Source organism: Phoca vitulina, unplaced genomic scaffold, assembly GCF_004348235.1.
Source record: "Phoca vitulina isolate PV1807 unplaced genomic scaffold, GSC_HSeal_1.0 scaffold16, whole genome shotgun sequence".
Taxonomy (NCBI): domain Eukaryota; kingdom Metazoa; phylum Chordata; class Mammalia; order Carnivora; family Phocidae; genus Phoca; species Phoca vitulina.
In genome coordinates this window covers 36,040,036-36,054,005 of record NW_022589719.1, presented here as the reverse complement: position 1 = coordinate 36,054,005, position 13,970 = coordinate 36,040,036, and the positions used below count along the sequence as shown (strand labels likewise).

The 13,970-nt window shown below is 63.1% G+C and overlaps 1 protein-coding gene across 5 annotated transcripts in view; it reads right to left on the bottom strand.

Moving 5' to 3' along the window:
• Positions 1-13,305, bottom strand: part of OSBPL5 (oxysterol binding protein like 5) — a 51,387-nt gene extending 38,082 nt beyond the window's left edge. Inside the window, exon 1 of one of the 5 annotated variants that reach the window (XM_032414576.1) lies at positions 13,200-13,305. Coding sequence is in view for 2 of the 5 variants with exons in the window: in XM_032414574.1 (XP_032270465.1) it covers positions 3,161-3,280 (120 nt within the window). In the remaining 3 variants the exon portion in view is untranslated. The other 4 variants (XM_032414574.1, XM_032414578.1, XM_032414575.1 and 1 more) reach the window with 4 other exon arrangements.
• Positions 13,306-13,970: the final 665 nt, after the last annotated feature.

Genomic DNA, 13,970 nt, shown 5'->3' with positions numbered 1-13,970 from the left:
GGAAGCAGAGGCTGGGGGCCCTGGCCCCACAAGCCCACCGCTCTGGGAGGGAGAAAACGGCGTCTTCTGGGAGGGTGGGCTCGACCCCACCGGGAGCTCCTCAAGCTCATGAGGGGTCTCTGGGGTGCGACCTCCAGAACCTTCCCCGCTGCCTTGTGCTCTGCAGCATTGGGTGTGGTTGGCCTCGGGGCCCTGTCCTGGGAACGGGGTGCAGACCTGGAGGTGAGCCTTGGGGGGCCCGCGCCCTCCCACCCCTCCTGCGACACAGGCTGCGCTCCTCGGACGCCTCGCTCCCTGCCGGCGGGGATAAAGGCAGGTGGCACAAGAAGGGCAACATGGGGGTGGAGGGAGAACTGGGGGGTGAGCACAGAGGGCTATTTTAAACCACATTCAGGTGGATGAGATGCAGCCGCCTTTGGGGTTGGCGTCAGCGACAGTGGGGTGCCGAGGGGGCCTCCGTCCCGCCGTCCCCTCTGCTTCTGTGTGTATCTGACATTTTCCATGCTCTACAGTGAAAGAGGAGACGCTGAAAGCTTTCTCTTGAAGGCGTAAAGGGAGAATTTCTTAAAAGGCTTAAAGCAAGAGAAGAAATGAGCACATTAGAGTCCCTTCCCCCCAGGAAGGCTCAGAGTTTCAAAGACTAAAAAGGAGCCAGGCACCTCTGCCAAAAAGGTGACAGCCAGCCAGGTGAAGGGCCCCCTACCCTCCCCGAGACGGCGGGGGGGGGGGAGGTGCTGAAGAGCCAGAGCCGGCGGAACCACGACGGGGAAGAGGAGCAAGTGGCCACCGCTGCGCGTCCCAGTGGCCTGCCCTCTGTGGCCTGTAGCCCCCGACAGCGTGGACCCCCCGGTGGCTGGGAACCCAGCCCAGCCAGGGCCCTGCTGCAGAACCACTGGCAGGACCCCCCAGGCCTTCAGCTTAGCCCCTTTCCGAGGCCCCGGCCCTAACACTCGGTCGCCTGGCTGCCCAGGGCAGGTGTGATTCCCAACAGTCCCCCCACCCCCCGCAGGTCATCAGTGCCACCAAGCACCCCTGCCCAGCACACGTCGGAGCTCCCCCCAGGCGAGGGCAGCCTCCTCTCCCTTCCTCCCTGTCTGATCATCACCACCCCTCCCTGACCTGACGTGTCCACGGGCAGCCACTGCCCCGGCCAGGTGCCCGGCAGCTTGGGGAGCCGGCCAGCCTGGTCCTTGGACACTATCTGTGCGCTCTGGGGGCCAGGTGCTAGCGCACAGCAGTGTGGGGTCCTCACGCTCCCTTGTGCACCCGCCCCTTCCCCAAACACGCACACCCACACGCAGGGACACACAGCGTGTGTGCACAGGGCCACGCACCCGCAGCTAATCAGGAGTGACCCGACCAGCCGCCATGCCCCCCGCTAGCCCGGCCGCCCCGGTGTCCGTGCTCCGGATCTGGGCAGGAAGGGGCTTCGGGACTACGAGAGTGTGTGCATGTGAGTGTGTGCACATCTGTGTGTGCGTGTGCCCGAAACAGCCCCCCAGCAGAGGGGCACTGAGGAGTTGTTCTCAGGGCTCAGAGTCCCAGGGCCCCAGGGCAGACGGCACTGTTTTCTCCTTTTCTGTTTGGAGGTGGCTCTCTTTGAAGGATGTGCTCTGGTCCCCAGCGCCCTGGTCACAGCTGCCCTGCCCTCGGGTTCCCCCCTCCTGGCCTCGGAGGCTTGGGGGCAGAACTGTGATGCCACCAGATGTGGGCATGCGCAACGCGCCCAGGCCCGGCCGGCTGCTGCAGCAGGACGCGGGGAGCTGTGAGCTGGGAGGGACTCATGTCTCAGGGGCGGGTCAGGGGCCAGGAGGCCAAAGACCACAGTCTCCCGCACCCTGTGCCAGGGCCAGTGGCCTGTGCCCAGTGGGGGTGGGTGCTGTGGAATCCCACTGGACACGCTGGTGCAGGGGAAGCAGGGCACAGCCACTCCCTTGTTGTGGGGACGTCCCCCCAGCGGTCACACCCTCTGTTCATTCCCAGCTCAGCTCTGGGCACCTGCTTGGCTCCTTGCCTCTCGTGTGTAAAACAAGGCAGCCCCCGGGCCCACACCCAAGATTGCTGGGAAGACGATGTGACCCTACCTGTGTCACCTCCGTGATTCCAGAACCATCTGTCTCCTCTCCACCACCCTGGTCAGCTGAGCCCAGCTCTTACCTCTCCCTTCTCCAGGTGGCAGCGAGCTCCTGGTTGCTGCCCGCTGTGGCCACTCTCTCCTGGGTTGAACGGTGTCCCCCCTCAAAGATATGTCCACATCTTAGCCCTGGGACCCGTGCATGCGGCCAACTTTGGAAATAGGGTCTTGGCAGATGGGACCAAGTGAAGACGAGGCCACACAGGAGGAGGGTGGGCCCGATCCAATGACTATGCTCTTGCATGAGAACAGGACACAGAGAGACACAGGAGGGGCCCCGTGAAGACAGGGGAGAGGCTGGGGCCATGTGGCCACCAGCCCAGGGACGCCTGCAGCCCCGGAAGCCAGACGAGGCAGGAAGGGTCTTCTCCTGGAGCCTCCAGAAGGAGAGGGCCCTGCCCACACCTGGATTTTGGACTCCTGGCTCCAGAACTGGGAGAGACTAAGTTTCTGTGGTTTTAGGCCCCCGCCCAGTGTGTGGTCCTTTGTTACAGGAGCCCCTGGCGGCACACAGGCCCTCAGTTCAAGGTCAAAGCTGTGAGCAAGGACGGCGTGAACGGAAGCTGAGTGGGTGCTTCCTTCCTCTGCCCCAAGGACGAGGCCGAGGCCCCTCTGCCGCCGGACACTATCCAGACTGGAGGAGAGTGACCGCTCCACAGAGCGGGCAGCTCCGCGCAAACGCCACCACCTTCCCTGCTCCCCGTCTGGGGCACGTCCAAATCAGCCCCTTGCTCTGCGCCCCCCACCGCGAGCCCCTCACACGCCCCTCCCAGCCCCGTGCAGCCGAGGCACCATCCCAGCTTAAACCCAGCAGAAAACCGGCCCATGACTCCGCAGATGCCAGCCTGTCACCTGGGGAGGGGTCTCCAGGCAACGCAGCAACACCGCGGCCCCACGGCTGGGGTCACCTCGCGCTGTCCGAGCGGCAGCTCGTCCGTCCCACTCGGCCGGCTCCTGGAAGCCCCTGGAATGGGCCACCGAGGGCCCCCTCTGCCCCCGGAGCCAGACTCCAAATGCGCTCATCACCTGCGCGCCCCGAAACGTGCGCAGACAGCCGACGAAGCTGGACACAGCGGCCGCACTGCTCCTCGCTGGCCTTGGGGACGGCGTCCCTCTCTTCACATTCTCTTTCCAGCTCCTGACCATGGCAAGGAGGAGAGTCTGGTCTTTGTCCTGCTGACCTCTGTGTCAGGGAGGCCAGGCCGCTGGGCGCCGGGCGGCTGCAGCGGACACGGCCAGCTGCTGGCTTCGTTCCGTCCCCTGCTCTGTATTACAAGTGACAGGATTTCCTAGCTGCAGCAACAACTGAAAGGTTCTTTCTAGATACAAATTGCTTATGTAAAAAGAAGCGAGTGGATTCACAGAGCCGTAGAGGCGGCGGTGGACAGATTAAGCCACAGAAAGCCCCCGGAAGCTGTCCTGAAAATGCCAGGAGCCGCTCAGAGTGTGGGGTCCCAGCCTGGCCGGGGGCCCGTGCTCCCTCCACCGGAGCCGGCCCAGCCTCGATTCCCAGGGTCTCAGCCATAAAACATAATATAAATACAGAAAACCACACAGACGTTCGGCTCCATGAGCTTTTCCGGACAAGCACCGTACCCGTCACCTGGGTCAGAATCCGGGGCCACCGGGGTGCCAGTCCCAGGCGGGGCCCCGCCGCCCTCCCGGACCAACCAGGCCCACCATGCACGCTGCACCTGTAGGGTCCAAGCTTGAGTCCTGCCTGCTTGGAAACGTTGGCCTTCCGCACCTCTGTTCTGCAGTCCCCTCCCTGGCCCACATTTTACGCGAAGCCGCCGGCGTCGGACCGAGAAGCTTCTGGACAAGCCGGGGCTCTGGCGCTCACTGGCTGGCCAGGTGGGCAAGAGGCGGACCGCCTGAGCCCTGATTTTGCACCGGAAAACAGCAGTCCCCGGGCCTCTCCCGAGCTTGAACGGAGCAGACACCTGTGCATCACACCGAAGGGCTGCGTCCGAGCGAGCACCGGACACCCGTCAGCTGCTGCTGACAACCGTGAGGGTCCCCGCTAGGCCCTGGGCGAGAATGAGGAGCACGCCAAGAACAAAGCCTCTCAGCAACTAAGTCAGTCTCTCCGCTCGCGGTCTCGCTCACGACTCGCAGACAGATCTCAGGCTGTCTTGCAGCACCCCCTCGCTCTCGTGGTCTGCACACGTTTCCGACAATCTTATTTATCTCATTGCCTCGACAAGAGCAGGCTAGAAGCAGAAACAGGCTTTTTAAAGAAGAAAATAAAATAACCAACAACCCTCCAACAAGAAGCATAAGAAAAGGAGTCTGCGGCCATTTAGAGGAGAGACGGTCAGTCCCGGCCACGTTGTCGGGGTGGGGTGGGGGGGCACGTGGCCGGGTGGTTCCCAGCCGCCTCGGCACCATCGCTGGGTGGTCTCGGGCAGGTTTTCTTGCCTCTTCGGGTCCGGGTGTGCCCATCTATCAAACAGGGATGCCGGTAGGGCTTGCTGCATCGGCGTGTTCAAAGGGTTAAAAGAGAGTTCATCTCAAACCCTTCAAAAACCGTTCATTACTTGTAAAATGAATTGTTGCCGGGAAAGGGTTAAATGACTTCCCACACCTTAAGGCTGCCAGGCATCCTGTGGGTGTTCACTCATTCTGGAAGGATTTCCACCGACTGTTCAAAGGTCTGCTGCTCGGCGGGCAAGCCCCCTCCAGCCCCGCAGGCGTGGGTCCCCGAGGGCCACGCTCTCTGCGGGTTACACGGCTGCGGTGGCCGGCCGGGGCGGCCCGAGGCTGGGACGTGACGGACGGCCACGCTGGAGGGAGCGGGCGCGCCGGAGATAAGCAGTGCATTCCCTGTGCTTTCGAGATTTAAAATAAACCGAGGAGCAGACACAGCTCAGAACAATGATCGGGCTGGAGGACAGTCATTTGCCTGCGTGTCTGTCCCCTGCCATGCGCTCCATCATGGCGTAAGAACCGCCTGCCGGCCCGGGCGGCCCTCTGGCAGGCGGGGGAGGGCAGGCTGACGGGGGCCCCGCGGCAGGTGTCAGCAGTGGCCCGCGTGGGGGACGCACCAGAGGGACGCCCAGCCGGCGCACCAGGAGGGATGGACCCACGTCCACTTTGGCTGGACGACGTCTTTCCCCCTTTTTTGCTGCCCTTGGGGTTCTGGGCAGGGCTCTGTGGAGTAGAGGCCCCACTCAGGAAGCTCCCGCGGTCGGCCCCACTCAGGTACCGCGGGCGCTGCAGCTGAGCGCCTCCTCCTCCTCTGAGTGGGGGGGGTCTCCGCCTGCCCCACACCGCCGGGCCAAGGATGCCACGCAGCAGCCGCCCATGCGGCATGATCACAGGGAGGGGCAGGGGACCTGGAAGAGCCCCCCGCCCCCGCCAGAGTTCTAGAGCGCAGGGCAGGAGGGCCGAGCCTGGGGGCCCCGAGGACTCCGGACACAGCTGCCCTAGAGAAAGGTCAGCGAACGTGGGCACGCGAGGCCCACTGGTGCATCGTCTACACCCAGCCTGGAGGAAAGGCCACGTTTGGTTTCAAAAGGGCCACTGTGGAGGGAGGGGAACACCGTGGTCTGGGGTGTGGCCCCCACATGCCCCTCACCGCGCACCTTCGGCTGATGGCCACGTGTGTTTCCACCTGGGGGCCTCGGTGCTCTGACCGGCTCGGAGCGGAGCTCAGCTGGACCTCAGCTCCCTGGACCCTGGTCGGCTCTGGGTCAGGTTACTTTTGCTCCCAGCTTTATTGAGGTATAATCAGCAAATAAAATTGTAATATTTAAAGCACACATCATGATGACTCCACATCCACACGTGTTCTAAAAGGACTCCCTCCATCCAGTTAATACATCTGTCACCTTGCGTATTCATCTTTTTTGTGGAGGTGAGAAGGTTTAAGTTCTACTCTCTTACCATATTTTAAGTCTACAATAGTGTCATCTACTGGAGTCATCATGTTACATATATCTGCTGTTTCTAATTAACAGGGCGTGCTGGTCACTGAGAGACCCCTTGGGGGACCCTGGCAAACATCTTTGTCACGTGTGCCCCCTGGGAAGAGCCGTTCAGCCTGCAGGCCCGTGCCGAGGGCAGGCGGGGGGACGGCATCTCCCTCCAATGGGATGGGAGAGCCCCTGGTCTTCCCACGGGGACAAGTGCGCCGGGTGGGACCCCAGGGCCAGCAGAGTGAGCAGACTTGCTAAGAAAGTACGCCTTGAGCCCAGGACCCTCGCCCTACTAGGAGACGCAGCCCCTGCTCACCCACCCTGGGCCTGGGCCCTGGGAAGACCCCAGATGCACAAAGCTTTGTGACGTAAGCTCCACACTTGCTCTGTGTCCTTTGCCCCAGCTGCTGGGCGGGGGGAGGGGGAGGCCGACCCTTCCCCCCTCTCCCAACAGCATCACCAGCGGCCACTTGGCCACATCCAGCTGGGCTGCTCGGGTGGGCACCCTCGGACCCCGAGACCCCACTTCAGGCCAATGGCCCAGAGCAGCTCCCGCCCATGTGCTCAATGAGACCGGAACACAAAACACGCTCCTGGGATAAAACGGAATAAAATGGAAACAAGCTGAACGTCCCTGGACGGGAGAATGGAAATCAACCGTGCCTTCCTTACACAGAGCAAGGAAGATGAGCAGGGACTCACGGCTTGCGACTGCACCACTCAAAAGAAGTTGCAAAAGGCTGCGTACATGTGTTTTTGCAAGTTCTCTGCAACTCCAGAATGACGAGGAATGAGAGGATATGAAGGGGACACCAGCCAGAGGAGCCTGCGTTTGTTTGCGGATGCATCCATATATAGTCAAAACATAAAAACACCGCTGGGCGCGTCGGCTGGGAAAGCCTCCGGAGAGCAGGGCCCTGTGCTCTGCTCAACCTGCCAGGCCTTAGACCCCAAGCAAACAGCCAGACAGCACGACCCCGGTCGAGTGGGGGTTGGGTGTATTCTTTTGTGTGGTTCCTGTGTTTAAACATTTCACAAGCATTAGCCATTAATCAAAGTTTTAATTGATGATAAGGAGTTGGTCTCTCCCTGTTCCAAAGCCCAGCGGCTTGGCAGCACCCGAACCCGGAGGAGGGCGGGCTGGGTCCTGTGCTCACTGTGGGCCAGCCCTGCACTTCCCACAAGGTTCTCACCACTGAGACGCCCGTTTCACAGATGAGAAAACCAAGGCCTGGAGCTCCAGGGGCTTGCCCAGGGGCCCTCTGGCTGGAGACGTGTCAGAGGAGGAGCAGGGACTCCCAGCCAGTGTGGATGTGGACCGTGGAGCCCACATCCTAACTGGCAGGCGCTGGGCATCCACAGAGCCCCCATGGGAGGTCGGGGGCACCTTCTGCAGAGGCCGTGTTTACAAGACCGGGGTATCTGGCTTAATGAGCTCCAGCTATCTGCGTAAAACAAAACACCCAAACCAAGCAAACAGAAGCAGCAGTTCACTGACCGGCCAGGAAAAAAGCAAATGACATTTTCCCAGCGAGTGGGAAGCGGGAGCCGGGGGGGGGTCTGATGGGAGGGGGTCGGACCAGGAGCAGGAGGCCCGACACATAAGAAGGGAAAGGACAGAGGGGGTGAGGTGGACTCCTGCAAGGTCACCCCGAAGACCACGGGCTCCACAGAGAAGGTGCCAGGCCGGGCCTGAGCTTCCCCAAACATCTGGTCTGTCCTAGGGTCGGAAGAGCTTTCTGGGCAAGGGAACAGCATATGCTAAGGCAGAGAGGTGCAGGTGACAGGCCTCTCCCCCTCCCACCTCCCCACACCTATGGCTCAGCTTTCGGCTTCCATGCACAGTCCCAGCTTCCCCTCCCCTCCCCAGCACCCCCGTTGGCCTTGGGTTAATGAAGAGACTGCTGCCCCCAGCACCTGGGGTTAAGAATCCCTGAGCCAAAACTTCCTTGGCCAGGCCTCCAAATCCACCGTGGGCCCTGATACCATCGACCCCTCAGCCCCCTGCCCAGCTTCACCCCCACCCTGATGCCCCAGGTCCATGCATCTCTGTGGCTCCAAATCCAGGCTGCTGAGCCATCTGACTGCCCTGCTCAGCCCAGCGCAGCAGCTCAGCGGGGTCGGGGGGGACAGGGATCCAGAGCTCCCCTCCATCCTCTCCCCAGGGTTTCCCCGGGACAGGATTATGCTGCTAACCCAGAGGCCCCCGAGAGGGCTTTGTTCAAGGGGCCATTGCAGAGAGGTGGAAACAGAGTGCTCCAAACCCAAACAGCCGCTCTGGTCTTTAGGGTCCAAGCGGGAGGTGTAGGGCAGCGCCCATCCCGACTCCCAGGGTTGGGGTGAGGAGCCCACAACCCCAAGGTCCATGGGAGGCCCATGCTGGCAAGGGCCCCAGACCCCTGGGCATCCCGAAGGCCTCCGCACCTCCAGGGTACAAACGAGAAGAGCCGGAAGCCCACCCCCACTCCACGGCAAAGGAGCGGTCTCCTGAAGCAGCCGAGGCGCAGAAACCCACATTCCGCTGACACCGTAAGTAACGGCAGGAGGGCTCTTCCCTGGGCTCTGCCGGGCAGCGCGGGCCCCTGGTGATGGTTCTCATCCCACAGCATGGGGACTTCAGGTCTGAGTGTGGCCGTCTAGCCCCCGGGCCCAGGGCTCTGGATTTGGGGGCCTTCCTGACAAGTGGGGTGGGGGCCGTCCTACAGGGCAGATCTGGCCTTCCCATTTAGCTGTTCTGCTGCTCACTGGTCCCCTCAGGCCGCTGTGGCCCAGGAAACCTGATGTGCAGCCGCGGGCCCTCTAAGGGGCCCTCTGCTGGATTTGCCCCGATAGGCAGGCAGGAAAATCCCATGGGCGTCCCTCCCCGCAACCTTCTCGGCACCAGCTGGCCCTTTAAGCAACCTCCTGGCGCCCGTTCACCCCAGGAGGCAGCAGGACCACGCCACCACAGGAGCTCCCTCCCCTGGGCCTGGACGCCCTTCCCTGTGTGCAAGCTGCGGTTCCCCGTGTGACTGTGGCCAAGGGACAAAGGCGCCACCCTGCCCGCCTGCTGGCCCGCGGGGGCCCCGCTCCCTCTCCTCCCTCTGCCTTCCTGGGGACCTGCCTGTCTCCACAACAGAGCTTGGCCTGTGCCTGGTTTCCAGACTCCCGGGGCCTTAGACAGGGAAGTAACCTGTGGGACGGCGTATTCCCAGATCCCTCCTCCCGGTCTCATTACGCCTCATGAAACTCCCCGTCATGGGGTGGACTCTGTTCAGTTGTGGGGGCCTTATCTTCCCCCTGAGTCCTTCATCCCCATCAGGAGCAGAGGGGGCCCGGGCAGGTCAGTCCTCCTCACTAGCAGACCTCCCTCCCAGGTAAGCCACTGCATGCACTCTATTTATAATTCCGGAAGGACAGGCGCCCTGGGCAGGGCGGCAAGCTGGGCCTTTCGAATGTGAGCCATCTGGGGAAGCCAGGGGACCGGGACGGGAGATGCAGAACGAGCATCATGTTCAAGACGCTGACTCCCTGGACAAGGACAATCCTATGGCTTCACGTGAGCACAGAGCACCTACTACGTGCCAGGCCCTGAGCACACAGTCAGGCAACAGGGCATGATGACCACACATGCTAACAGCACCCGCCATGGGCCTGGCTCTGGGTCGACTGCCTTCTCCACATCTAGTCATTCAATGAAACAAACACAGAATGGAGGTAATTCGGACATGGATCAGTGTTGCTAAGAAAACAAAGCACAGCTACCTCAGAATGGGCACCTTGTCAGGGACAGAGGGGCTCGTGACACCCGAGCTGAGGGCTGCATTAGCACCCAGGGCAGAGGGAACAGGGAATGCAAAGGCCCCAGAGTAACAGAGGCTGGGCCTGGGGCTAGATGCCCATGCACAGGAGCACGGGGGTGGGGGGGCTAACAGGCAGGCAGGGACCGGGCTGTCCAGGGCCTCGTGGGGCCCAGAAAGGAGTCTGGAATTATTCGGAGATCAGTGAGAATCACAGAGGACTCTAAGCAGGTAGGCTATGTGATGCCGTCTATATTTTAGATCATGCTGGCTGTTGGCTGGAGGACCAGAGGGGCAAGACTGGAGCCTGCTGGGTGGCTGGTGTGGTCTGAGCTGCTGGAGCAGAGCCCAGGACAGAAGAGAGGCCGTCAGGTGGCCTCCGGAGGCTAGTGAACCACTGGCTTGGAGAGTCACGACAAAGGCCCCCTGGGGTCCTAGAGCCCCTAGAGCCACCCAACCAGCTCCTGTCCTGAGTGGTGGGGACTGTCTCTCCCTGGCCTGATGGCCTAGATAATGTTGCTAGTCCTTCGGTGGCCCTGGGCTTCCCCAGGGCCAGGCCGGACAGCTCTGAGGCCCTTCCCAGGGGTCATCGCGCACCCCCCTGCGCCCGCATCTCCTAGATCTGTGATCCCGGTTGTGGGGAGTCCCTCCCTATGGATCCCTAAAGCTCTTGCGGGCTGCCCCACACCTTGGGCCCGCAACATTCCTTGTGCTAGGCGGCTTATTCCCCAGCTACCTTGCTAGACAAAGAACTCTAGGCCGGACCCATTGTTCTGCCCCCGGCCCTGCCCGAGCCCTGCTTCCCCGATGGGCAGGTCCTGACCACACGGCTGGTGCCCACTGCCCTTGGCAGAGACGCCAGGCCAGCAGAAGCCAAATTCACACCCGCCCGCACACGATCCCGGGGCCCTGGCTCGGAACCACCCGCTCCCAAGTCCAAGTTCTTTGTATTCAACCATCACTACCCTGCCATGCAGAAGATCCACTATCTGCTTAGACATCTCCCCAGATGAGCAGCCGGCCCCGTGAGGGTCACCAACCCAGCCCAGGCCAGTGCAAAGCCTCAGAGGGCTCATCCTTCGGTGGTAAGTTCTGTTTCCTAGACCTGTAGGCTTGGTAGGTCACGGGGCAAATCCGGCCCCCTTCGGGGCGGCTGTGAGCAGCTCGAGGACCTTCCTGGGCAGCACGCCTGGCCACCACTGGGAGGTCACAGCACTGTCCTTCTGCACCACCCCAGCCCTGCCACTCCCACCCGACCCAGGGACCCCACGGGGGAGCCACATCTGACAGTTCCCTTAGTGTCGGGATGTCTGGGTCCTCCTGTCGCACACTGTGCAACCCTGTGCTTGGCCCTCTGCAGCCCCCATCCTGGGGTTCAGGCCTCACCCCTACAACTGGGAGCTGGCTCTGCACGGTTTCTCAGCTGCGGCCGCACACCTGTCGCTGGGACAACAAATGGGAAAGGGGGCGGGGCGTGCTTCTGTCCCCTTGGGTGAGATCCCCTCCACCTGCACACCGCGTGCGTGCATGCACACTCACACTGGCTCAACCACGGAACTGGCAGACAGCACAAGCCCCCGAAGCACAGCTGTCAGAGACCCACAGGAGTCTTTAAACCAGCGGCTCCTCACAGAGGGCAGACCCTCGAGAGCGAGCGTAGCCTGTCAGGTTACTCTCCCGGCTCAGGAAGCTTCCGGGAAGAGAGCTTTCAGGACGGACATGGATCCCGGACATTCCCAGCATAGTAAATACCATGCTAAGGGGGAAGGGCTGCATTCGGCGTTCTGTCAAGAGCCAGAAGCAGAGCTTTGCAGACAACAGATTCGTCGCAGACCCCGAACCCTGGGGCCCAGGAAGGAGGAGCTTTCGGTTGGCTCCCAGGACGCCCTGCCCAGGGCTCTGCACAGCCCCCCACACTCCCCACGACGAGGCGGGTCAGAGGGCCCTCGCCTGGCCCATCTGCTTTGTCACCTTTTCTAAATCCAGCCTGGTAAGACACAGCAGACAGACCCATTGGATGCCTCCTCCCTGGCACCCCGCGGCCCCTGCCCCGCACACGTGCCACAGACAATAGGATCCGCAGCTTGGGAGCTTGAAGCCTGCAGGGGGCCCGTCAGACTGGACTGCCTGCTGCTTGCAAAGCCCGTCAAGTTCGAGGAGCCTCGGGGCCCCGCAAAACCGAGGAGCGGGGGTAAACACCGCCGAAAGACCACTCAGCCTGCTCTTGCTGAGGGCAGGGTTTTTGCGCTCTGGGACCTGGATCCACACCGTGCATGCAGATCCAAGGACACACACATCTAACCCAGAGGCTGTGCCCACGTCCCTAGCTGTGACACCCTGAGCCTGTCCCTGGCCTGGGGGCTGCACCTGGGGACGATCCCAGCGGCCCACCTGTCAAAGGCATTTTGAAGGGGTTCAGGCAGAAGGCAGACACGTATCTAAATTCTTGTGTAGACAGACTAGCAAGTTCGTAAAATCCCAAGATGGCAAAAGAGCAGAAATCCAAGCAGCTGCTGCAGCAAGGCCCGGCCTGGCTCCGCTCAGGGATGTGTGGGGCAGAGAAGCCTACCTCACCCGAGGACCTGACCACATCCCCAGACACTCCAAATCCCAAGTCCAGCTGGCTCCTGACGGCAGGCAGCCCACAGGGGGAGGGGCAGTGCCTGGGGAGCCCAGGTGGGTGAGTGGCCCCTGGGGGCTGCTCACGGCGCACCCCCCCACCTCCCACCCTCCCGAGGATCCTCAGGTGCACGGGACCCTCCTGTAGACTCACGTCTGCCGCCCCCCAACACTTGCTACGACCCTATCTTTAGGGTGTCAGTGGCCTAGAGATGGTGGCTGTGGGTGGTGGGTGAGGCAGGGGTCCTCCTTCAGCCCAGGCAGCCTCTCACTCTGTGGGCCCAGACACCGCCGCCCCCGTTACGAGCCTACAGCGGCGATCGATGCCAGACACGGGATGCCGACCCGACCCAGGGTTGGTCGGGCTGGGGGCGCGCACGGCCAGGCCTCCCACCCCCAAGGCCCGGCTCCTCGAGGTCCCGACAAGCGGGAAGCGGGCCGCCCGCGCCGCTCCCCACGTCGGGCCCCAGCAGCGCCCCGGCCCGCCCGCCCGAGCCTGGGATGCGCCCCGCGCCCCCCAGGGGCTCCCCGCCAGGCCGCTGTCGGGGCGCGCCGGGCTGTGCCCCAGCCCCCAGGCCCCCGCGGGCTGCGGCTTGGGGCTCCCCGACTCCCCCAGCCGGCCGCTGGCGGCCCACCGGACGCTCCGGGCCCTCTCCGCCGCGGCCCCGCCGGGGCCCTCCCCGGGCCCTCCCGGCCGCCTCCCCGGCCGACCCCGGCCCTCCCCGGCCGCCGCGCCCCTGCCCCTACCGTGCCGCGACTCGGTGCCGGCGGGCCGGGCGCGCGGGGCTCAGCTGGCGGCGCGGCCCGGCTGCAGGAAATGCCAGAGGACTGATCCAACCGCGGAGCCCTGGGAGGGAGCGGCGGCAGAGGGAGGAGGGATGGGGAGGGGAGGGGGCGGGGAGGAGGGAGGGCGCTGGAGGAAGGAGCAAGGGAGGAGCAGGGAGGAGGAGGGAGGGGGCCGCAGGGGGGAGGGGGAGGAGGGAGGGCTCGGCGGCCACAAAACCCGGGCGGGATCCACGGCGCTGGAGCGGGGCACAGGGACCCCAGGCTTCCACTGCTCCCCTGCTCCCTGGCCGGGTCTGGTGTGCTGCTGCCGCTGCTGCAGCTCAGGCCGCTGGGCAGGGTTGATGGTGCTGAGCCGAGGTGGGGTCGGGGGCAGCCTGGAGGGGTCCTCGCATTTACGGGTGCGAGAGAGTGCCACGGTCACAGATGCCTGGTGGCCTCCAGCCCACCCTAGCCACAGTCCAGGGTGCCCCCTCTCTCTTCCTGGGACCCAGAAACTGTCATCAGTTTTCCTCTAGGGACAGAAGCCACCAGAACATGAGTTACCCCGGAAACCGGAGCCCTTTGTCCTTGTCCTACAGGTATGCTAAACAGGACCCCTAGGTCACACCTCATGTTTCTAATAGCACCTCCTCCTCGGGACTCTTGCTGGGAACCCACCCTCCTGCAGATTTCCTTCTGTGTATGCCCCCTCATCCTTCTGTTCCCAGAGGCCTTTTTAGACCCTGAGGCCCT